This window comes from Thamnophis sirtalis, unplaced genomic scaffold (assembly GCF_051295495.1).
Source record: "Thamnophis sirtalis isolate CommonGarterSnake01/CBP01778 unplaced genomic scaffold, rThaSir2_p1.2 scaffold_8, whole genome shotgun sequence".
NCBI lineage: Eukaryota > Metazoa > Chordata > Lepidosauria > Squamata > Natricidae > Thamnophis > Thamnophis sirtalis.
In genome coordinates, this window is record NW_028261388.1 from 50,962,761 (window position 1) to 50,987,111 (window position 24,351).

The following is a 24,351-nucleotide window of genomic DNA, read 5'->3' on the forward strand; positions in this document are numbered from 1 at the left end:
CGTTGAACGCTGCAAAATTTGCTCTAGGGCATTGGCATCCAATGTCACTTCACGTCGGCTGCTGTGGCTTTGTCACTGGCAAGCCGACATGAAGGCCAAGTGGAAGCTTGCTGGTTCCTTTCGGAAGCAGTCCTTTCGGTCCCCAGACACCAACCAGCTGTCCACTTCTTCCGCCTATCAGAGACCCTATTCCCAGGGTGGAGATAGGAATCAGGACAGGGGTTCCTTTGGGTCACGCGGCAGGCAGCAGCAGCAGCATTCCTTTCGGAAGACATACCCTGGTGGGAACAACTCCTGCCAGTTCCATAAGGGCAAGTGACCATCACTGGGGTCCTCCCATAGGGGGTCGGCTACAGTTATACACCGACGTGTTGGAGGAGATCACCACGGACTCCTGGGTCCTCAACACAATAAGGAAGGGCCTGGTGTTAGAATTCCTCTCTTTTCTGCAACGGACGTTCATCCGGTGCCCAACCGCAAAGAGTCCCCTGAAGAAGTCCCTTATGCAGGAGGAAATTGCTCATCTTCTCCAGATCAGAGCCATAGAACCCGTCCCCAAAGAACAGGAGAGGCAGGGGTTCTATTCCATACTGTTCTTAGTCCCCAAAAGCTAAGAGGGGGTGGAGAGCAATCTTGGATCTGAAACGTCTAAATCAGCATCTGGTGTACAAAAGGTTCAAGATGCAGTCGCTCCACTCCATTCTGGACTGAGTCAGGTGGGGAGATCTTCTCACGTCAATAGATCTAAAGGAGGCCTACCTGCACGTTCCAGTTCATGCGGCTCCCAGACGGTTCCTGAGGTTCTTCTATGACGGGAGGCACTACCAGTACCAGGCACTGCTGTTCGGTCTCTCGGCTGCATCCAGGACCTTCACGAAGATCCTGGCGGTGGTAGCGGCGCATCTCAGGGATCACCCGATTTGTCTGGAGTGCTACCTGGACGTATCATCATTCACTCTGCACATTGCAGCTTCTCGGTGAATCTGGCCAAAAGCCAGCTGGAGCCGAGCACACACATCCAACATCTAGGCGCGGTCATAGACTTCCTCACCTGTCAGGTGTTTCTCTTTCCAGACTGCCTGCAGAATCTCAGACACAGAGTACAGCATCCCAATGAGATACTATGATCTATGCTATTACAAACTTCTGAGAAATTAAGGACAGTAAAGAATAGCACAGCATTCCTGCTCATTTTTCTAAATGGTGGGCAACCAATCTGCTGATCTTAATTGTTTCCCCCCCAATTAGAATGGTTCCTAATACTCATAGAAATGGGAGCTATGGGCCCATAGCTTGCTTACTCTAATAGTACATAAACACTGGTGGGTTTTAAACTACATTTGACTAATTATGAAACAACTTGATCATGTTGAATAATTTAATGAAAATTACAACTCAGGTACACCAGTTGTGAGGGCAAATAACTCATAATAGGGCAAATTCCCTATTATGAGTCATGAAGGAATTGAAAGGACAGTACTGAACATCTCTCAGTAGTACTCTATTTTAAATACTGTTTACAGTCCTGATTGGTTTATCCAGAAAGAATATTGTAGAGCTGGGAAAGATGGGTGAACTAGTAAGTTGCACCTTTAGTTAAAAAAAATAATAGATATTTTAAATACAGGGAGTCATCAACATTCAGCCATTTGTTTAGTCACCAAAGATAAATGGCACTGAAAAATGTCAATTTTTCATACTTATGACAGTTGCAGCATCCCATGGTCATATGCTCAAAATTCAACCAAGTGGTAACTAGTTCATATTTATGAGCCGCAATGGCACAGTGGTTAGAATCCAGTACTGCAGGCTACTTCTGCTGACAGCCAGCTGCCTGCAATTTGGCAGATGGAATCTCCCCAGGCTCAAGGTTGACTCAGCCTCCATCTTTCCACGGAGGATAAAATGAGGACCCAGATTGTTGGGGGCAATATGCTGACTCTGTAAACTGCTTAGAAAGGGCTGTAAAAGCACTGTGAAGCAATATATGTCTTAAGTGCTGTTGCTATTACTGACAGTTGCAGTGTCCATCTGATCACCTTTTGTGACCTTCTGACAAGCAAAATAAATAGGGAAACCAGACTTAACAACCATGTTACCAACTTGTAGTGATTCACTTAACAACTGTGGCAAGAAAAGCTGTAAAATGGGGCAAAGCTCATTTAACAACTATCTTGCTTAGCAACAGAAACTTTGGGCTCAATTGTGGTCGTAAGTCAAGGATTATGTAATGTGGCTGAGGGGAGGGATAACCAATGATTAGAAAATAATGCATGCTGTAATAAAATGGATATTAATAATGTTTCAATCTTGTACTATTGCTCTAGGGAGACTGATAGGTGGTGAGTTGAAGATGTGATAGTCTCTAGCTTGCATTGTTTTGGGAGATTGGGTAAAATCAGAGATTATCCTACAGCGGCCACGCCTACCTGTTTCGGTGAGCCCGCCTTCTGGGCAGTCCAAAGATGGCGTCGCTCGGAGCTCCACTCCCTTTGGGGAGGAGCTTCAACGAGCAGGTCCTACCCCTCCGACGACTGAAGGCGAACTGAGGAGATCTGGGCGGGTCCGGCGCCGCCCCGCCTATTTGGACAACTACGCATGCTCCACCTGGGGGCATGCGCAGAACTGGGGGGAAGGGATGTAGAATACTCTAAAATATTCTAAAGGGCCAGCAACAGCCTATGCTGCGCCCTGATTGGCTGGGACGCAGCATAGCCTGTTGCTAGCCAGCTAACACCCCCTGATTGGCCAAGGTACTGCGTCAGCAGTTGCTGGACAGTACTCGGCTCCTGATTGGTTCTAACAGTTACAAATTCCCTATAAATACCTTGGCGCAGTTCCTGTGGGTTTGAATCGCTGTCATCTGTTCTTTGTATTCAATAAACGTCTTGTCTTTTTGAATCCTGGCTCCTGCATCTTCCATCCGCCCTCAATATACAAAAGCTGCCTCACTGCGGAGAAGTGTGGCTGCCATTTCAGCTTACGGCTGCCATCTTCTCCCTCCTCACCGTCACTTACAGTGGTGGCCATTTTAAAAAGGGAGTTTTTTGTGCCCTTTTTATTGGCCATTTTGCCACTTTTCCGTTTCCCTGCAGATCGCTGTTGAGTGATCATTTTTCCACCATTTGATCTGGGGATTCGGCTCAGCCCCACTGCTTCCTCAAGGGTGCCTCCAATCTGCATCCTCTGGTGGTTCACCGGTACCCAACCTGGCAGTTATCGGGTGGTTCTACAGGCCCTCACTTCAGCTCCCTTTGAGCCTCTTCGATGACTTCTCTCCAGCACCTCACTCTTAAGACAGTTTTTCTTATTGCTATAACATCCGCAAGGAGAGTATCAGAGCTGGCGGCTATATCTATCTGAGAGGACCTATGTATTATACATATGGACAGAGTTGTACTTCGCCTGGACCCGAAAGTTAACCCAAAAGTCATCCCAAAAGTTAACACATGGTTCCATAGGGTGCAAGACGTGATTCTACCAAACTTTTCTCTGCATCACCACTGCTGCCTGGGCAACCCAGGCCACAATAGACGAAATCTGCAGAGCAGCTATGTGGTCATCCCCATCGCCCTTTGTCAGAAACTATAAATTGGACATGTTTGCTTCAGCCGAGGCATCGTTCGGCAGGCGGGTTCTGCAGGGGGTTGTTTCCACGACCAAATCCCAGGAGAATTTCTTCCCGTATTAGTGACAATTAACTTGGGTATGTCCCATGCTTGGACTCTCCAAGCAGTGCACAGGAAAATGACCATTAGCTTACTTGAAGGGTCCTTTTCTGTGCACTGTGGGAGAGTTCAACCCTGCCCAGGGTTTCCGGCTGCAGGGATTCAGGGCCATCACATGGACTTGGACAGGTTTTTTCTTGTCACATCATCACCCTTCACTGGTACCAGAACTGGTCAAAAATCTGGCATTAAGGAGGACCAGGAAGCATGGCAAGGAAAAAAAAATCCTCAGTCCTAGGGCAACCAGACTAATTTAACCCATGCTTGGATTCTCCCGCAGTGCACAGAAAAGGGACCCTTCAGGGAAGCCAGTGGTCATTTTGGCACCAATTATCCACTAAATTGAAGATTTGTTACTTGTGCCTTTTGAATGAATCAATTGAATGTCAATTATACATGAACTATTACGATATAATATGGGTAAGTTTTGTTGAAAGCATTTTATAAAAAATGTCATGTACACGCCCACACACAGCATTTTCTCTGTTTTCATTATGTTTTCATTCTCCCCCAATTGTTTTTAGTAAATAAAGTAAAATAAATGATAATTGACTACACTATTTTTTTCTTTCTGTTTAAAGCCAGAGACAGCTGCAACACTGAGACGCACAGTAGAAACTTTGCTAGAAAGAGGAGCAGTGGTGAGGAATTTGGAAAACCTGGGAGAAAGAATGCTGCCATATAAGATTGTAACACATGATCAGCATCACGTCAGAGGAGGGTATGAGCTACTTAATTCTTGCATGTAATTTTGCTAGACTGAATATAATTCAAAGAAGTTATGATAATCACAGAAATCTACAGAAGAACAATACTGGAACTAGAGCTTTGGTATTGCCTTAGCTGTTCCTAAAGTGTCCCAAAACTTGATGCCTAACAGATTAGTTAAACTACACTGCTGTCTTTTACCAATACATTAAATTAGTGATGGTAATGGGAATTGTGGTACAATAAATCTGAAGAATACCCAAATTGAGGAATTGCTTAAGGGGAGAGGATGATTCTTTGTCAAAGCTATTATGTGCATTTGTTTCTTCCCTATGGATACATATCACTTCTTTCAGTTGCATCCAACGTTTGAAATATACTGTCATTACTGTCATTTCAATGAATGAAAATCACTGACATTTCTTTGTTAGTTTGTTAATTAGATCAATTCATATAGTTACTCATTTTCCAATTGCAGTTCTAGGCAAATAACTGCAAAATGATATACATATTCCTAATTTATATTAATCAATATTTAATAACTGCAAAATGAGATGCAAGAGTATTCCCCCAAATAAATAAATGGAATAGTTCTTTTTGGTCACATTGACTTCATTACTTGTTTCTACTTAATAGTTCTTCCAATTCCTGTTTTTCCAGTAAATGTAGCGTGTATAGGATTGCAGACATAGAACCAAAATGCTATATTCCCTTCAGTAAGAAATATATTTGTTATATAGATTTTTTAAAATCCAGATTAGCAGTTTTGTTTCAATATGATATGTATGTATTTCTGAAGAGCCATGGTGATACAATGGGTTAGAATGCAGTATTGCAGGCTGACTGACAATTGCCAGCAGTTCCAGTCTCACCAGCTCAAGGTTGACTCAGCCTTCCAAATGAGGAGCCAGATTTTTGGAGGCTACATGCTGACTCTGTAAACCACTTAGATAGGTTTGTAAAGCACTGTGAAATGGTATATAAGTTTAAGTGCTATTGTTAAATGGATCAGAACTGATTCATTCTCTTTGGTTTATCTGATATAGTTATCCGATAACTATAATGATAAAGGCTAAATTTGATTCTGCTTGTTATTTATTTATTTCTATTTCTATATTTATAATAAATAAATAAACAAAATAAAATTGATAAGCTCATCTGGTATAATATCATTGGCCGATACAACACTGAATTAAGATTTTAAAGTGTTAAAAAATGATTTTTTTCAAGTTCTGTTCTGAATAAGTAAAGGAGAAAATCGATTTAATTATTCCTGTGTTTGCTTATTTTAAAGCAAATGTTATGAGCAAAACCAAATGCCATTTTATGATAATCTATGGCATAGTGAGAATTATTTACAGGATTAATTATTTAGGTGATATTTTGTTGTAATGACTTTTAATAGCAATAGCAATAGCAGTAGACTTATATACGGCTTCATAGGCCTTTCAGGCCTCTCTAAGCGGTTTACAGAGAGTCAGCATATTGCCCCCAACAATCTGGGTCCTCATTTTACCCACCTCGGAAGGATGGAAGGCTGAGTCAACCCTGAGCCGGTGAGATTTGAACCGCTGACCTGCTGATCTAGCAGTAGCCTGCAGTGCTGCATTTAACCACTGCGCCACCTTGGCTCTTTTAAAACTATAAGAATACCTTATGAAAGACAACTTGTCAATAAAGAGAGAGAAACATTGTTAAACAACTAGTATCATATAAAGACGACATTCAATACTGAAAATAATCAAAATAACAAACTGCAACATATCACCTAGGTCAGGGGTGTTAAACTCAAGGCCCGCAGCCCGGATCCGGCCCACAGGGTGCTTAGATCTGGCCTGCGGGGCCACTCTGGAAACAATGAAGGACTGCCCCATGGTAACTCAGGCAGCGAAAGTGGCCACCACAGGTGCCCCCAACACAAGTGATGTTGAGCTGGCCATGCCCCCCTGGCTACACCCCTCCCCCCCAAAGTGAAACACAATCTTGATGCGACCCTCAATGAAACGAATTGCATCTTTTACTGTTGTGGAAAACTGCTGTTGTAGAGAAATGTTACTATTCTGAGAAATGGGGAGAATTGAATTTTTAGAGGCTGTTTTTAGCCAGGGTAGAATCAACCAGAGAAATAATGGAACAGAATAGCAATAGTATTTAGACTTATATACCACCCTATATGCATTACAGCACTCTCTGGGCAGTTTACAATGTAAGCATTATTTGCATATTGCCTCCAACAATCTGGGTCCTTATTTTACCAACCTTGGAAGACTGAGTCAATCTTGAATGCTGTCAGGCTTGAACTCCAAGCGGTAGGCAGAGTTTGCCTACAATACTGCATTTAACTTTGCGCCACCAGGGTTCCAATAATCCAGTGACCATATTTGTTTCCTTGAGAGGCAAGCAGTAAAATATTTGGTTCAAACAAATATTGTTAGACAGTGTGCTGGACACTGGGATGGTACTAACCAAATCTGCTGTGAGCTCTGTTAGAATCTAAATGTTTTTTATTTCTAAAGAACCATATAAATTGTACTTAACTGAACTCATGTGGTACTATGGTATTGCCTGGGACCTCCATTCTTCACTGACTCCATTAGAGAGGGGGGCACTTTGCAGCTGTGCTTTTTCTATCTGCATAACATATTCTTCACAATGGGCTCTATCTAAATTGTGTCTTGTCAGGCTTGAGCCAAAACTTTTATGTTTTGTCACTGGAAACTGCCTATGTATCATGAAACAGGATAGGACAGGAAGTGATTAATAAATAACCAGTGCATGAAAAGGCATGTATATGTGTCGTGTTTTTCCATATATAGATATAAATCTATAAAAAACACTAAAATATATCCGTCCTATTAAACTTATTTAATTCTGTCACTTGTATCTGTTGCTATAAATTAAACAAGTTGCTTAACAGGCAGGTAAAAATTAACTAACATTATATAGTCTCACCTACTTGCCCTCCTGGATAAATAGATAAATTTAATGGCCTTGAAATCCAGTGATTCTTGCATGTTTACATAGCAGCTTTGAAAAGAAATGGTTCCTGCCTTAGAGCTCAGGGGCCAGAATAGTTCAGGATTGTTGTTTTATATTCCGTTGATAGGTTTCATAAAAGTTTTTTATTTGCAATGGAGAAGAAAATTGTAATAGATTTGGACTTTTAGATCTGATCCAATCTTTTTAAAATTCATATGAATTTCAATTGTGGCTCATTATTGTGTAGGATATGCTAGTTTTCCAGCACATTAAACCATTAACATTCAGTTATTTAGCACTGTACTACATATTTTTCTTCTGGGTGTCATTTTATATAAATGTGTTTTTGCTCAGCTGGATGCTAGAACTGGATACTAAAAGTAGAATAGGGGTTTACAATATTTTACGAAGCATGTGAATATTTAAACTGCAGTGGATATATAAAAAGGCCACAAAGGCCGTATTTGCATGAGAATAAATTCCTCCTCATTCAGTGGAATTGAATAGACATGTGAATCAGGGGTGAAATCTACTTACCTTCGCTACCAGTTCATAAATGTGAGCGCTCGCTCCACTCACACACGCCATCTCCATGCATGCACAGGACCTAATATGTATGCACAGAGTGTCAAAAATGGACGTGATGATGTCTGGGCAGATGGGTGGAGTCTCCTACTGAGCATGCCTGCAAAGATAAGTAGAACAACGAGGGCGGGGAGAACCCACTGTGCCACACAATTTAGATAGCTAGAAAGCAGGAAATCCTGCTTTCTAGCTAATATAAATTGCATGTCACAGCTGATTGTCAAAAATACCAGTTTGGCTGAATCAGTAGCATTTTTTACTACCAGTTCGGGCAAACCGATAGCTTTTTTTACTACCGGTTTGAGTGAAGCAGTCTGAATTGGTAGCATTTCACCCCTGATGTGTATGTTTTTCCTTTGTTGTACTAGGAGGAGCCTCTTGTTCTAATTTGTACCTGTCCTCTACTTTGTACCTGCTGTCTTATTGAATGGGAAGATGGGACTGAAATGGAAAGCTGCATTCCATTTGTCCTTCTATAATATTCCTAGGGAATACTGTTAACCTATATTAGGTCAACCATGTTTCAGATGTTAAAATTGGTAATTTGATCTTTTCCATGTTTGTTTACCAAACATTCTGAGTACCTCTGAGAAAACCAGTTTGAGGCCTGAGAGATAGTAGACAAGGCACTTTTCTACTCCCCTTCCAAATCTCATAATCAGCTATATTTATAAGTGTTCAATGACAGAGCCTAAAAATAATGATGATATATTCTTAAAAAGGTGAAGCTCAGCATAAAACACAGCTTTTCTGGCCCTGTTCTAAACAGATTGTCCCATGGGCATTCTGTCACAGTAGAATTATTTGAATCATCTGAGAACCGTTTTCCCATTAGGGTTGTGAGAAAGGTTTGGTCCAGGTGCTTGTCTTTTGCTGATTAATTTTTTAAAAGTCTCTTGTGGGAAGATAGCTTGTTGATATATATTTGAATTTCATAAAATGTAATATTGATATAAATTAATAATATCAATATCAAATTTATAATCTTTATAATCTATACATTTTAATTTGGTATCTGTAAAATTAGATATCTGCGTCTCTTTTAATTTGAAAGAAATAATTCTGTGACATTTTTTTCTTCTTTGTAGCTGATATTTTGATGGGAAATAAGAGTACAAATATTACTCCATATTTTCATTGCCCATCTATATGCAAAACACAGAATTATGGTGGGTTTGCAATGAATTAGTGGGATTTAATTGATCTTTTTTCTCCTACATTGATAATACCACTGAGTTCTTCTAGAACATTCTCCCCTAGACCTAATGCCATCCAGACATATTATGCTACAGTTTCTATTAGTGCAACTAAGATAAACCACTAGAGTTGTAGTCTTAACATTTCTGGAAAACTATAGCTGGCATGGACTGCTATGGAGAATTTGAGTTGTATTTCATTCATTGTCTTGCATTTCTGCGAATAACTTTTGATCTTGGTTCCTTTCCCTTTTCAATTCCAAAAGAATATTTACATGTCAATTCACAGTTCATTGCTTTAAGTGAAGGCAATTGTGATGCTTCTTTGCACATTGCAAAATTGTTGGGATGCATAAAACTGCAATTGTTGCTGGCTTGATAATCTATTTTCTGTTGACAGGCAGAACATTAGCCAAGCTTCTAAACTGCAATATTTTTTGCTTGTTTAAGTCTACATGTTATAATTTACAAAAGAAAATTGATGTTTCTAAGGTAGTTTTTATTGTTCAAAAGAATAAATAAAACAGTCAGCTCATTCTAAAGAATTACTGTCTTGTAATATGCACATTGAGATAGATTTGTTGATATATTTCTGAAAAACTTGTAAACAACTGGCAAGGATTTTCTACTCCCAGCCTTTAAATGGGAGTAACATCAAGCTCAACTCCTGGTAACTTCGTGGATGCAGCCATGCCATTTGCAATAATATGAAATTGGTTTTGCTGTTGCTTTTTTAGAATTTTTTTTACTTTCCAGTCTAGTCTATACTCATGAATTCCCTGGAAGTTCTTATCCAAAGAAAGCATGAGATGTGTAAGATGAATAGAGAAAAATGTCTAAGAAAAATGTAAATTATTTAATGTACATTGGATATGTTAAAACACACAAGCCCCTCAAACATGATAAAGTACTGTTCTTTTGAGGGGAATAATTATAATTAATAATAATAATTAATAATAACAACAACAACAATAGAATTGAAGAAAAAGAACTAGAAAAAATAATGAAATATTGCGATCTGGCCATCGAAACTACATGGCTATGGATGAAGCATGTAACAGTGATACCCATTGTCATCGGGGCACTTGGCACCGTGTCCAAGAATTTTACAAGGTACATCAACAAATTGCAGCTTCCTTCAATAACACCAGCGGAACTGCAAAAAACTACGCTACTCGGAACATCTTATATTTTAAGAAGGTACTTGGTTGATACCTAGGATGCTGGCAGCAAACCATATCAACCATTAGCACCAGTCACTGGTATTTGTGATGCATTTTTGAATGTTCAGTTGGCTGAGATTCATGTTTAATGAATAAAGTATATATAATAATATAATGTAAAAAGGGAAATAATATAGATAAATATTTAAATTCTGACTTTCCTCTTTGTGGGTTCTCATACCATTTGGCAGTACTATCGGAGGACATTTTAGAAACTGTACTCTAGTTTTTGTACTTAACTTGCTGTGTAATATATATGGTTGCTATTCGTGCTTAAATTTAGTTAAACTTTTTGTAGAAATTTCAGGCTGAACCCGAGGATGGGGTCAAGCACATCATTGGTTTAGAGTCTCATCGTGCCCACAAGATATAGTATATATTATGTCTTTTAATATAAAACCTTTTAACTGTTTTTTTCTTATTTCCAGGTATTTTTTGGTAGACTTTGATTCCTCTCCAATAATTATTACAAAACTATTGGACCATTTAAAACGGGACATTGATATAATCAGATCTAGTGTTTTAAGACATCGTATAGAGCCGACTGAAGAATGTATAGGCATGATTCCAGTCAATTATGTAGAAGAACTACAGAAGAAGAAATAACCAAAAGTGATAGTAATATTATTATCATTAATTCAAACTTAACCATAAGCATGCGTGAGATGTGGTATGATGTTTCAACCTAGTTTAATTTGACTACTATAAAGCCCATATCCTCTACTCTTATTTTTGTTATTTTTGAAAATCAGAAAGCTTTTTCTCCCTTCTTATTGCTTCTCTTATTTAAATTTGCTGTGCCCCAAAAAGCTAATCCTGATATTTTTTAGAACTTGTTTCCAAGTAAACAATTTTAAGAGCATTTGTATCATTTAGATATAGCATTAATAAAAACTGTAAAATGTTAAATGAAATTGTTGAGAATTACAATAAAATGTTTAAAAATCAGTTTTATAGACCAATCTACATAGTCTGTTCTCTGGCATATTGTTTCCTCCATTCAGCACAGCTAAAATCTAATGAGTTTGAGTTAATGGAAGTTAAAAAAAAAACGATAGCTTTTTAAAATTCCAACAGTTTAAAATGTAATTTTTGTTTTCAAAATAAGGGAAGATACTGTCTTGTTATTTTATTATATTCTTAAATGTAATCTCTATGGACATCTTATTTTCTTGCTACAATAAGTACATAACATTGATAGTTGAATCAGTTTCATCATTATACCAGCTTTAAATACATTCTCTGTAAATGAATTGATTAAATAAAGTTGTGACAATTGCCTCATTTTATTCATTTTTTCTATATTTTGCTTTTTTTCATTCCTTAATATATCAATATGTTATCTACCAAACTGGGAAATCCTTAAATCCTTTCCTTAAAACTAACTAGACATTAAACAAAAAGAGTAGATTCACATGGTTATTTCTTCAAAAAAAAACAAGGCCACATTTAATATAATTAAGTATTTAATAGTAGTTTTGATTTTAAATTCTTAAAAACCAACATTAGACATCAGCTATTAAACAGGTGTTAGTCTACCCCAAGAAAACAGATCTGCTCCATATCTGTTTGAGCCATCTTCCCTAGCCTGGAATTCCTTTTCTGATTCATTGTTATAGGAATCCAATAGATCTTCAAATTGAGCAGATTGCACTCAAGGAATCAAAACTCTTGAAGAATTATGTCCCAGACTAAAAAACTTGAGTTCAGAAAAATTGCTGGTTCTGTACTGGTAGAAATCAATGTGGGCAAATTCTGCTAATGTTAAGGAATGTTATACAAATTTGTCTAAAAAATTTAAAATAAAAAAAACGTGCTAAAGAAAAAGCTGGGGAAATAAGGCATAATGCACATTTTTCAGTGACATGTACATCAAGATGAGAGACACAGATATGTTAAAACAAAAAATGGAAATTTGTCCATTCTCAATTATAGCAAAGCATTATATTGTAATATGGTTGTATTCATGAGCAAATATTTTCATCAGAAATATCTTTATGATCTATTTGTGGCTGTCTTACAATGAAATACATTCACTTCTTTCAAATTCCTCCACTTGTCCTTGTATGCAGTTTCCTTTTTAATCCAAATATAAATATAATTGAGTCTCTCTGCTGCCCAGATCTGTAATTAGTTATTTAAGGTTTGCAGTATGCATTAGTTTTTCAAAGCCCAAATAACTGAAGTTTTCTTTGGAGTATACATTGATTTAATTCCAAGGATAAAAGTGTTTCTGAGAAAATGTTGTTTTTAATCAGGTGAGAAGAACAGTTGTATATAAAGTAGTAGGTCATATTTTCCTACTTACATATTTATATGATATTTCAGGGACGCAGTGGCTAAGATGCTGGGCTTGTTAATCAGAAAGGTTGGCAGTTCGAATCCCTAGCACCATATAACAGAGTGAGCTCTCGTTACTTGTCCTGGCTTCTGTCAACCTAGCAGTTCGAAAACATGTAAAAATGCAAGTAGAATAGGAACTATCTTTGATGGGAAGGTAACAGCATTCTGTGCTCCTTTGGCATTTAGTCGTGCTGGCCACATGACCACGGAGACGTCTTCGGACAGTGCTGGCTCTTCAGCTTTGAAACGGAGATGAGCACCACCCCCTAGAGTTGGGAACAACTAGCACATATGTGCGAGTGGAACCTTTACCTTATGATATTTCAAGATCTGGAGTCAATCAGAGCTATAGTTAATTAGGTTAGCATTTTCAAAATACCAGCATTTGGCACTGTCCTTTAAATAACTAGAAATAGATTTCCATAAAATGTATTTGCCAGTAAGAAACAAACAATACAGTCCTCTTGGATTCAAATCAGCTTTGTTGGGCAAGGATTATGTCAGGTACTCGTAAAATACTTGAAACCAAATATAGTTAGATGTGCAAATTATTTTTTGAAAATTCCAAGTGTGCTTTGAAAAGCTTCCAGAACTTTGAAAATTAAGGGGGACTGGGAAAAAGAAAGAATCTTAATTGCCCTTCAGAGAGAGAGTTCTTAGGCTACAAGTTAAAAGATACCTTTCAGCTGTTCTTCAGGGGTCTTTTCCTTTGGGTGGTAAGAAAGGGCAAAATAAGTAATGGGAAAAATGAAGAGGGTTGTAAATGAAAACTAATCAGCGGTATCTTTTCTGTTTTCAAAAAAAGGAACAATTTTTGGAGCTCTGAAATAAAATTTTTTAAAGTCTTTCATAAAATACCATGATTGCCATGTCTAGTCATAAAATTCTCATTGATCAATGAGGTCAATTACCACCAATGCTACTATGGTCCTCTCCCCAGACAAGGGCTTTGTACTACTCAAGATTCACTTGGACTTTTTTCCAAGTCAGATTTGTAGCGTAATTCCCAAGTCAAAAGAATAGTAGCAATCCATCGCTTTTTCTGGAAGTATGACATAGTTATAATGAATAAATACGATTCCAGCTTTCCATTTAGTTTATGTATTTATTTCAGCTTCATTAAAGGAACAACATCAGAAGTCAGATGAAATACCCATCAACATCCTAAGTTATTGACATGTGTCTTATTTTGGTTGAACATATCTTATATATTCAAGACAAAATAAAAGTTAAACCTCATATCCCAATATTTTTCAGTTAAGGCCAATGGTTTTTCTGGAGATTGGGAGGAGGAGGATTGCCTCTTTATTTAGACAATTTATGTAGCTGCCTATCTCAAAACAGTGGCTCTGGATGGTATACAGAGGATTAAAACCAATGAAACATACAAGAATAGAAAATAATAATGCATATTACAGCCTAGAGTCTAAAATCCAGTCCTGAACAGTACAGATCAATCAACAAAATCACTAAGAGGACTAATTTAACCTTCCCAACTCAGTGCCTGAAGGTGCATGCAGATCTTTAATGCTTTTAAAAAAGCCAGAGGAGTCAGTGTCATCCAGATCTTTAGAGGATCCTGTTCCATAGGGCAGTTGCTACAACAGAAAGCATAACCTCTAGGCCCCATACATTAACCTAAAGTAATGGAAGGGACCTTTAGCATGCCATCTTTACTAATTCTTATGGAATAAACAGAAATGACTAGATAGACTAGGAGTCAGCAATCCATGGCTCTGGAGCTGCATATGGCTCATCTTTCTGCTGTGGCTCCTTGTCAGTCGGCGCCACAATTTTGAGAGAAGCTTACGGTTGGGAGGGGGGAAAGCACAGCGTGCCAGGAGGAGACACTGGCAAGGGGTGGGTTTTCCGATCAGCTCCACAGTTGATAGTGTTTTCGGTTAGAACAGGTAGAGGAAAAAGGATGCCGTGTTAGGAGGAAACTCTCTGGTGGGGGAACCAGACTTCTGGGTGGCTCCAGAATTGAACAGGGGTTAGGACCTTTGTGGCTCTTTGAGTGTTTAAGGTTGCCAACCCCTGAGATAGACACACAAGTATCCTGACTCCATCCATGCTACATATGTATTAAAGACAAACTAGGAATTTACTTCTAATTTATCCATGTCTATTTGAGGCTTATTGTTGAAATGCATTATTAAATTGAATTATTAACTTTACACAACAGATTGGTAATCCATGGTCCACAGGTCTCCTGCGTTCCTAAAGTCTCCTTTGCCAATGTAAAGTTATAACGTGGATTGGGACTTTTTCCACTTTAATTTTCTGTTAGCTTTGTGCTTCAATTAAATTACATTTTCCTAACAATAACTTAATTAAACATTTTAGAGGCTATTTTTGTATTTTAGTCCTGCTTTGAGTGCAATTACACAAATACATTTACCGTAATCTGTGGTTTAAATAGGGTTAGCTCTGATACAAGGAGAAATTGGTCAGAAGAAAAGTTATGATTCTTTGAAAGTAAGCCATGTTTGTAAATTCAGTTAACATGTGGATTAGAAGCAATCCTGACAATTACCATACATTTTCAAAAGCTTTATGACAAAGTCTGACCAAGACTCTACAGTAAGTTGGACTTCATAATTGCCAACATTCATTAAGCTATGAAACTGCTAAATGCAAAAAATCTCAAATATATTCCCCATGGGAGAATTTTCAAAATATCTTTAATTTCATCTTATTCACATGTACATGAAAGTAATATCAATAAATCCAGTAAGAGTTTTCTGTAAGGATACATCTGGGCTGTGAATAAAAAATAGGTCTTAATATTGCTCAAGAACAATTAGTATTATTTCATCTGCTGACAGTTTGAATCCTGTCAATAAAAAACTCCATGCAAACTGAGAAATGAGAAAATGTGAGAGTTTTACTGCAAGTATTGATCAATTTGACATAGAATATTATTTTGTTTTTGATAGAATTTATGAAACAATATAAAGAATTGTAAACAAGATCTCCATCTCACAGTCTAGCCATGCACAAGTATAGCAAACTAATTCATAATCCAAAACTGGTAAGAACATCAACACAACATCATCAGCATGTCTTCTTGCACCAAGATAAGAAATGCTTTGAATGCCACCAATGGACTCTAGGTTAAACCATATAAACCATTACTTGGAATAGTGCTAGGTGGCACAGTAAATTGGTGAATATCTATTTTGAGCAAAAATTTAGCATTTTATATAGGAGATATGATGCCTGGTTATTTCTCATTTTTGTCAGAATATCACTCATATAACATCCCTACCTGTCAAGACAGTGATCACATCCAGGCAGTTCAGATAGATAGCACATATTTTGGGTTAATTCTTAACATTAACATCTTCCATCAAGATGGAACCCACATCTGTGGTTCAAGGTTTGGTTCTTCCTGCAAATCCTTGAAGAGTGTTGAATAAACATTACCAAATGCAAATATCCTATGGCTGGTAATTTCAACATCAGAATTGGCAAAGGTATCAACAGTTTAGTCCAAAGGATAATGATATTTGCCCTGGTTCTCCATGAATAAATTACTAAAAAAGAGAAAAAAGGAGGGAGGGGTTCCATATTGAGTCTGGCCTTTAAATAAAAGTTATACAGCATCCATAGTTGTAATTAATGGGCATTATACTTTTTCTAAACTCATTTGGAGCCAGTGTCATCAATACTAGGTAACTCAGTAGATCTACTGACCACTAATCTCAGTGAGAAAACTATTCCTTTTTTTAAAAAAAAAAAGTTGAATCAAAAGGATCTTGCACTTTGACCCAATTCCAATGTGTATCATACTTTTAGTCCAATTAATGCAGTAGTGTGCTAAGCTGCAGTTTACTACTACCTGCCATCCAAACTGCTTTCAAGGTTTTTGCAAACACCACAATGACAATTGGGTCAAACATGTTCTGTCTCCACTGATGTCTAAAAGTTGATTATTGTCTCCTTAAAATGGATTTAAAGAAACCAATTTTTCTGTTGGATAAGAGTCATAACTAACTGGTAGAGTACATTCTTTACATTTTACAAGCTAAAAATCAGAATCTCCAAGAATAGTTGGAATTTCTAACATAATTTCTATGTCCATCAAAATTTCCATGGTCACCCCCTTTGGAGCTCATCAAGCTCTCTACTCCTCTTTCCTTTTAATATTGTTCAATATTCTGTGAATTAAAGGACAAGAATCTTCTTAACTGATTGCTTGTTTTTATTTCAAGTACCACTTTCCAGACTCAGATTTGCTTCACAGAAATTTTAGAAATAATAAATGTCTAATATTTATATAACCACCTTTAAAAAAAATAAAAGTAAAATTCTCTCTAAAGCATCAAATGTACTGCGAAACATGCATGCAACAGCAAGGACCTAAGCACCAGTCCCAACACACACACACAAAACTTGTTTTACTTTAAAAGGTGTGAGATAGCAATAGCAATAGCACTTAGTCTTGTTTACCGCTTCACAGTGCTTTACAGCCCTCTCTAAGCAGTTTACAGAGTCAGCATATTGTCCCCAACAATCTGGGTGCTCATTTTCCTAACTTTGGAAAAATGGAAGGCTGAGTCAACCTTGAGCCTAGTGAGATTCAATCTGCTAAATTGCAGTCAGCAGAAGTAGCCTGCAATACTGCATTCTAACCACTGTGCCACAGCAGCTCAGTGTGAACAATTTGACTTTCAACTGACACAGAGCCTGAGGGTTTTAGAAGGAAGCAACAAGTGGTGGGATTCAAATAATTTAACAACTGATTCTCTGCACTAGTGACCAGCTGGTAGGCGTGGCTCGGTGGTCATGTGACCGTGTGGGCATAACTATCTCAAAATCACTCACATCGATGGGCACTTCACCTTAGCTGTTACAATGTAATAAAGGTTAACCAGAGAGGCAGTTTCCGTAAGCAGGGCAATAAAGATTAGGCTAGAAACAACACCAGAATGTTTCCTTGCTGCCTTCCTTACAAGATTACCCCTGTAAAGTGGGAAAAAACAAAATGAGATTTCATCCAACAACCGGTTCTCCAAACTGCTTAGAAAGTTAACAACTGAATAGGTGCGAACTGGCTGAATCCCACCATGGAAGCAACCTTAACTGATCTACAATGAACTTCTATCACCTTAAGGAAATGGTGGCCCACCAATCATTTTGGATTGCAATTGTTATCTTTCCCGACAATCAGCTACATTTATTGAAGCTGAAATAGAATTCCATTAATTTATGAAGGACCATCAATACTTACAGCTTGCTGCCTTAAAAATACTGTATTTTTCGGAGTATAAGACGCACCAAGATTTTGAAGAAGCAAATTTTTTTTAAAAAAGTATTTGCACTCTGCAAATACCTCCCCAAAATGGCCCATTTTTCACAAAAATGGGCCCATTTTTTAATCAAAAAAAGGGCTTGCGTAGCCTTTAGGAGGCTTATAGGGTGCTCCTGGGGGTTGCGGGGGGGGGATGAGCAAAAACCAACAATTTTTTGCTCATTTTTGCCCTCCCCAGCCCCCAGGAGCACCCTGGAAGCCTCCTAAAGGCTCTGCACAGCCATTTCTGCAAAGAGCGAAGGGTTTCAGGTGGCCAAAAATGCTGCATTCAGTGTATAAGATGCACCCAGATTTTCACCCTCTTTTTTGAGGGAAAAGAGTGCATCTTGTACTCCGAAAAACACGGTACCTGTATCCAAAAAGTCATGTGAACATAAAGTAGAAAAAGGTGTCAAAAATGAGAAAGTGAAGAACTTGTGGGACTTTCAAATACAGACAGATTGTCATTTGGAACACAACATGCCAGATATCACAGTTGTCAAAACCCAAAACATACAATTTATTGATATTGCTTTACCAGGAGATGCCAGAGTCGGAGAAAAAGAACTGGAAAAAAATCACAAAATATCACGACCTGGCCATCAAAACTATGTGATTATGGATGAAGCATGTATCAGTGATACCCATTGTCATTGGGGCACTTGGTACCATGTCCAAGAATTTTACAAAATACATCAAGAAATTGCAGCTTCCTGCAACAACACCAGCAGAACTGCAAAAGACTGCGCTACTTGGAACATTGTACATCTTAAGAAGATACTTTGTTGATACCTAGCATGTTGGCAGTAATCTGTATCAACTATCAGCACCAGTCAATAATATTTGTGATACATTTTTTAATATTCAGTTGATTGAGTTTCATGTTTAATGAATAAAGTATATAATAATGTATAATCCAGATTTGCCTATCCCAGGTCCTTGTTAAGGACTCTAGACACAACCCAGACTGAACACCTGAATGAATGTGTGATGATTAATACTATGTTTTGGAAGAATGGAATTCTAAGAGTCTTTCATTGGTTTTGTTACCAATAACATAGGAGGAAGCTTGCCTATTTACAAAATTGGTTGGGCGATCAGTAAAAGACCTGATCAATTTCTGAGGTTTTAAGTACTACAATGGGTTTCCTTCTCACCAACTGCTCTAGTGTTCTAAGGCAGGGGTCCCCAACCCCTGGAACACAGCCCACTACCGGTGTGTGGCCCATTCAGAACCAGGATATGGAAGCCCGCTATTCACATGGAACCATCCCTTCTTCCCCTCACTGGTCCACAAAGCTGGAAAAGTTGGAGAGTGCTGCTCTAAGGACTATAAGTCAGCATTTTTAATATGTTAAACAAAAAGGTATTTGATCACTCATTTTATTAATTATTAAACAACATGATGTATTTCAAATTGACAATACTGTACATGGAAAATAACAAACTATTTTGTGACCTGTAGCTCTGTAAAATTCCTTTTTCCTTAAGTTTATGAACAGTAGAGAATTGCTTGATCATGTAAAATTAAATAATGTGCATGTGGGTAGAAGGTAATTTAAAACAATTTTGCCCATTTTGATCTTTGGTTGGACCTATGTTTGGAAGAAGGTAGGCCTTCTGCCACGGAAATGCTACTACTTAGACTCAAGATGGGAAAGGGTTAGTCCCCAAAATACTTTGGAGCAAAGGTTAGAATCACATATGTCTGTTTGTTTGTAGGGAAGAGACTGAATGAATAAAGAAGCCTTTAGGAATTAGGAATTCATCCCCAGAGATTTTCATCTGAAGGTCACAAGACTCTGTACTAAAAGTGCTTGAAAGAGTCTTTTCACACATTATATTTTTAGATGTACAGATAAAATGTCATATGTGAGTAAGAACAAGAATAGATTGAGATATAGCCATGCAAATTAACCCATAAGAGATATAGGAAGGATATACTCCCATAATGTCTATGTTTTGATGCAAATTTGGTTCGTATGGCAAAGAATCTACTATAAAAATTGATTCCCAATTATTTTATAGAGATTCAGGAAGAATATTCATAAAAATCCTTTGTTATCTAGACCTATGAGTTACAAGGAGTGGAATAACCTAAGCATTAGTTTTAAATATATATTTAATATATATGGTGAAGCAGCACCCTGGAGTCCAAGAAGCCAGACAAAATTGCATTACAGAAACAAGGCAATTGTGTAGGAATAGGATTCCTTTAGAATAACCTTAGATGAAAATAAATGACTTTCAAAATATCTTTTAGTATTTAATAAGCCACTTGAAAGCCAACAAGATTCTCAGAGATTTTTCATATAGACAAATACTAATTTATAATGATTGAGATTTGGGGGAAAAAGATATATTTCAACTTGCTGTTTTAGCAATCAATGCCATTTCCCAGTACCCTCTTCCATACAATTTCAGTTACTGAAGTTAGATGGCCCTCTAACAGTTAAAATTGTGTGAGTAGTGACTGTTATCAATATTGACTTTCCAAAATGTTGAAATGAAATTTGGCAATATCGATACAAAATATAATGATAGCTGTAGATACTGATCAACTACAAAATTACTTTCTTCTGAGAAGATTCTTCCATTTTCACATACTGAAATTAAGAATTTATTTTATCTTCGCCTATGGTTCTAGAAATGCCATCATCCTATCCAATCATCAACAGTCGCAACATTTTTGAATGCTAAGGGTGAACTTAAATCTATGCAAGAACTAGAGGAACAAGGTATAAGAATGAACTGGTTTTCATATATTCAAATACACTCTAGATTTGATAAAGATCTTAAAATAGAAGATTTTTATGACAAAATGACTGACCTGGATAAAATTCTGAAACGTACTGATGAAAATGTGATTAAAAATTATATGGATACTTATTAGAAGTTAAACTAGAAAAAGAACAAGTTAAAGAATCTATGATTGCTTGGGGGAAAATTTTTGGTCATGGGATTGATTTAGAGAAATGGCAAAAATTATGATCACAAAATTATAAAATGACAATGTCAACAGCATATAAATAAAACTTATAGAAGATGTTTTACAGGTGGCACCTGGCGAGAATAGCAAGAATGTTCAAGAAGAAATTGGAAAAGTGTTGGAAATGTCATCAGATACTGGGTTCATATTATCATAAGTGGTGGACATGCACAGAAGCTAAAAGATATTGGACTAAAATCCACACTTGGTTGGAAAAAATGACACAGAAATATATAGACTTTAAACCTGAGATTTTTTTATTGGGAATAATACCAGAAATATACAATAGAGATCTGAAATATTTGATTGTAAACGTGTTAATGACAGCTAGAATTGTATTTGCAAAAAACTGGAAAAATGAGAAAATACCAACGCAGTAGGAAGTTATTCAGAAAATAATGGAATGTGCTGAAATGAGTAAATTGACATTTGAAATTAGAGAACTAGAAGATTAACAATTTTATAAGGTATGTGGTTAGATAAAAAAACATGGAAATGAAAAATGTTGGAGAATTTTTACAATATAAGAATAATAGAATGATACAGATGATAACACAAAGGTACATTATTATTAAATAGATTAAGAATGATGCAATGGAATGTTATTATATATATGAATCCAATACCTAGAATATCTTGTTCAAAACGAAGGAATAATAGTTGTAGCCAAACAAATGATGTACAATGATAATGATGTATACATATATATTTGATGGATAATCTGTGATTTTATATACAATTGAAAATGGGGACTATGGAAAGGATGCACAAAAGCCATGTAACCAAACGACATGCTATATGTAATTGAAGAAGGTTTTATGTTTTATGTCCTGTTTGTCTTTGTCCAAAAATAAAAACTTTTACAACAAAAAACCAGTTGCAGCATCTTTTTTTTTTTACATTCATTAGCAGAATTCTTTTAATTGTTGTAAATGGTACTTTCATATTTTTTCACTCTTTTTTCCTTTCCACAGACTTAAACGCAGTAAAAGCAGAGGTGGTATTCAGCCAGTTCTGACAGGTTCTGGAGAATGGATAGCTGAAAGTTTGAGTAGTTCAGAGAACTGGCAAATAAGATGGCCCCGCCCCCACTGCCTCCCAGCCCCCCAGGTGATCTTCTTTTGTTGCCCTGAAGAGGAGAATGGAGATGGAAAGCAAGTTAGTGGGGTGGGGAGGGAATGAGGATTTTGCAGTAACCTTCCCCTGCCATGCTCATAAAGCCAGGCCCACAAAGCCATGTCTGCCCACCAATGTTCCCTCTAATTTTTTTTCAGTGTGTTGCCATCAGAGCAGATGTTGGGGAGGGGGGTAAGGAGGAAAAGGGTCCCCTCCCTCTTCCTCAGACCCCCAGGAAGGAAGGAAGGAAGGGAAGGGAGGGGGAGGGAAAGGAAAGGAAATGGGAAAGGAGAAAAGGAAAGGAAAACAGAAGAAAGGAAAAAGGAAAGGAAAAAGGAAAGGAAATGGGAAGGAAAGGAAAAGGGAAAGGAAATGGGAAGAAAAAAAGGAAAGGAAAAGAGAAAGGAAAGGAGAAAGGAAAGGAAAAAAGAAAGGAAAGGAAAAAGTGAAATTAGTGAATTAGTTAATTACATAGTGAAATTAACGCCAACAGTAGCATCTCTGTCTAGTTGTATTTATCTTTAAGAAACAAACAAAAAAATCAAGCAGGGTGATAGATTGCAGAACAGCTTTCAGAAGTGAGTGTCTTATCTGAGCAATATGAAGACGTGTTCTTGAGCTTTACTTCAGGAAATCAGAACAAAGAATAATCATTATGTAGTGAGAAGACTAACCCGATTAGTTCACTTCCAAAAACTACAGGAAAAACATGACATTATAGAAAAACACGAAAAAGTTCTGGTTTTTTGGCAGCAATCTGCTGTGCAAGTCACTCAGTAGTGATTCATTAGCACTTCCTCAGTTATCCTGCATTAAAAAAAAGCTAGCAGAAAGCCCTAACATTAGCTGACTTAGGTTAGCAACATCAAAAGGGCTCTGAAAAAAAATCCAGAGAGATGAGGATTCTGCTTCCATCATTAAAGAGAGCTGTCAATTTGCAAAAAATAAGATACCATTTATTTGGCCTCTGCACCAATCCATCCTCAAACTTTTGCCCCATATTTACAAGAAGTAGAAATCACAGGATGAAAGGTATGGGACTTGAGTTTATTTATTACATTTTTATTCCACCTTTATTACTTCATAGGTAACTCAAGAAAGTGAACATACATAATACTTGGATATGGAGAAAGGAAAGGAAAGCAAAAGGGAAAGGAAAGGAAAAGAGAAAGGAAAGGAAAAAAGAAAGAAAAGGAAAAGAGAAAGGAAAGGAAGATAGAAGAAGGACAGAAAGGGAAAAGGAAAGAGTGGAATGGATTGGTTCTGCTCAAAAACCAAGTCTCAAGATCCCGTGGACCCCTTTGGCTCAGGCAGTCCAATTCCATGCTGCTTCTCTCTCTCTGCAAAGCGAAGGGATTGCAGAAAGGTTGCTGAGCCCAGAACAGGGCTTCAGATGATGCAATGCTTGAGGAACCCCGGATGTGCAGAGAAACACAGGCTACAACCAGCGAATCGCGTTTTCCCAGGAACCGACGAAGCCGCAGAGGACCAATGGGCAGAGTCTTTTTTGATTTCACCAATCAGCAGATGGAGGAGAGAGTTCGGCGCAGAGAGAGAAGGGAGGGAGATTTTCAGTCATATTTTAAGACATTAAAAACACAGCGCACAGTTTGAAACTTCTGCACGGTGTTTTTTTGTTACGTGCGTGGCCGTGCAGGCGCGCATCTTAGAGGGAACATTGGTGCCCACAAAGCCACACCCAGAGAACTGGTAGTAACATTTTTTGAATCCCACCACTGAATAAAAGGCATACTCTATAATCTCCCATATCTATTAAAATACTTTAATAATCTGACTTGTTCCTTTTGCCATTTTATTACCATTAATCAAGGAGAGTCATTATAAAATATGAACTAATTATAGATCAGAAGGGGAAAATGGTTATCAGTAGAAATAAAATCATTCAACCAGATAATATACTGGTGGAAAAAGAAGTACAGAGGGTGAAACATAAGCACCTGCATTTTGAATGTCAGACGGGATGGAAATAAAAAGAGGATTAAATGGGTGAGAACAGCATTTCAAAATATAAACAAAGTTCTTTACTATTGGAACTTCAGACTGGAGTTTTGTTCATAGATTATATGTGGTTATGTTTTCCTAGGTGTTTTGTATGGATTAGAGGCATGGATTATGATACAAATCCCAATCAGGACAATAAAAATATTTGAAATTTGGATAAACAGAT

General features: G+C 37.5%; 1 protein-coding gene across 2 annotated transcripts in view; it reads left to right on the forward strand.

The window, feature by feature from the left end:
* The window catches only part of MRPS6 (mitochondrial ribosomal protein S6), a 37,808-nt gene extending 26,105 nt beyond the window's left edge, over positions 1-11,703 (forward strand). Inside the window, exons 1-3 of one of the 2 annotated variants that reach the window (XM_087721630.1) lie at positions 4,110-4,148; positions 4,310-4,449; positions 10,848-11,703. In XM_087721630.1, coding sequence (XP_087577756.1) covers positions 4,125-4,148; positions 4,310-4,449; positions 10,848-11,025 — 342 coding nt within the window. In that variant the 5' untranslated portion in view covers positions 4,110-4,124 and the 3' untranslated portion in view covers positions 11,026-11,703. Of the gene's footprint in view, positions 1-4,109; positions 4,149-4,309; positions 4,450-10,847 lie in introns of those variants that run through there. The other variant, XM_014068223.2, reaches the window with a different exon arrangement.
* The last annotated feature ends 12,648 nt before the right edge of the window (positions 11,704-24,351 follow it).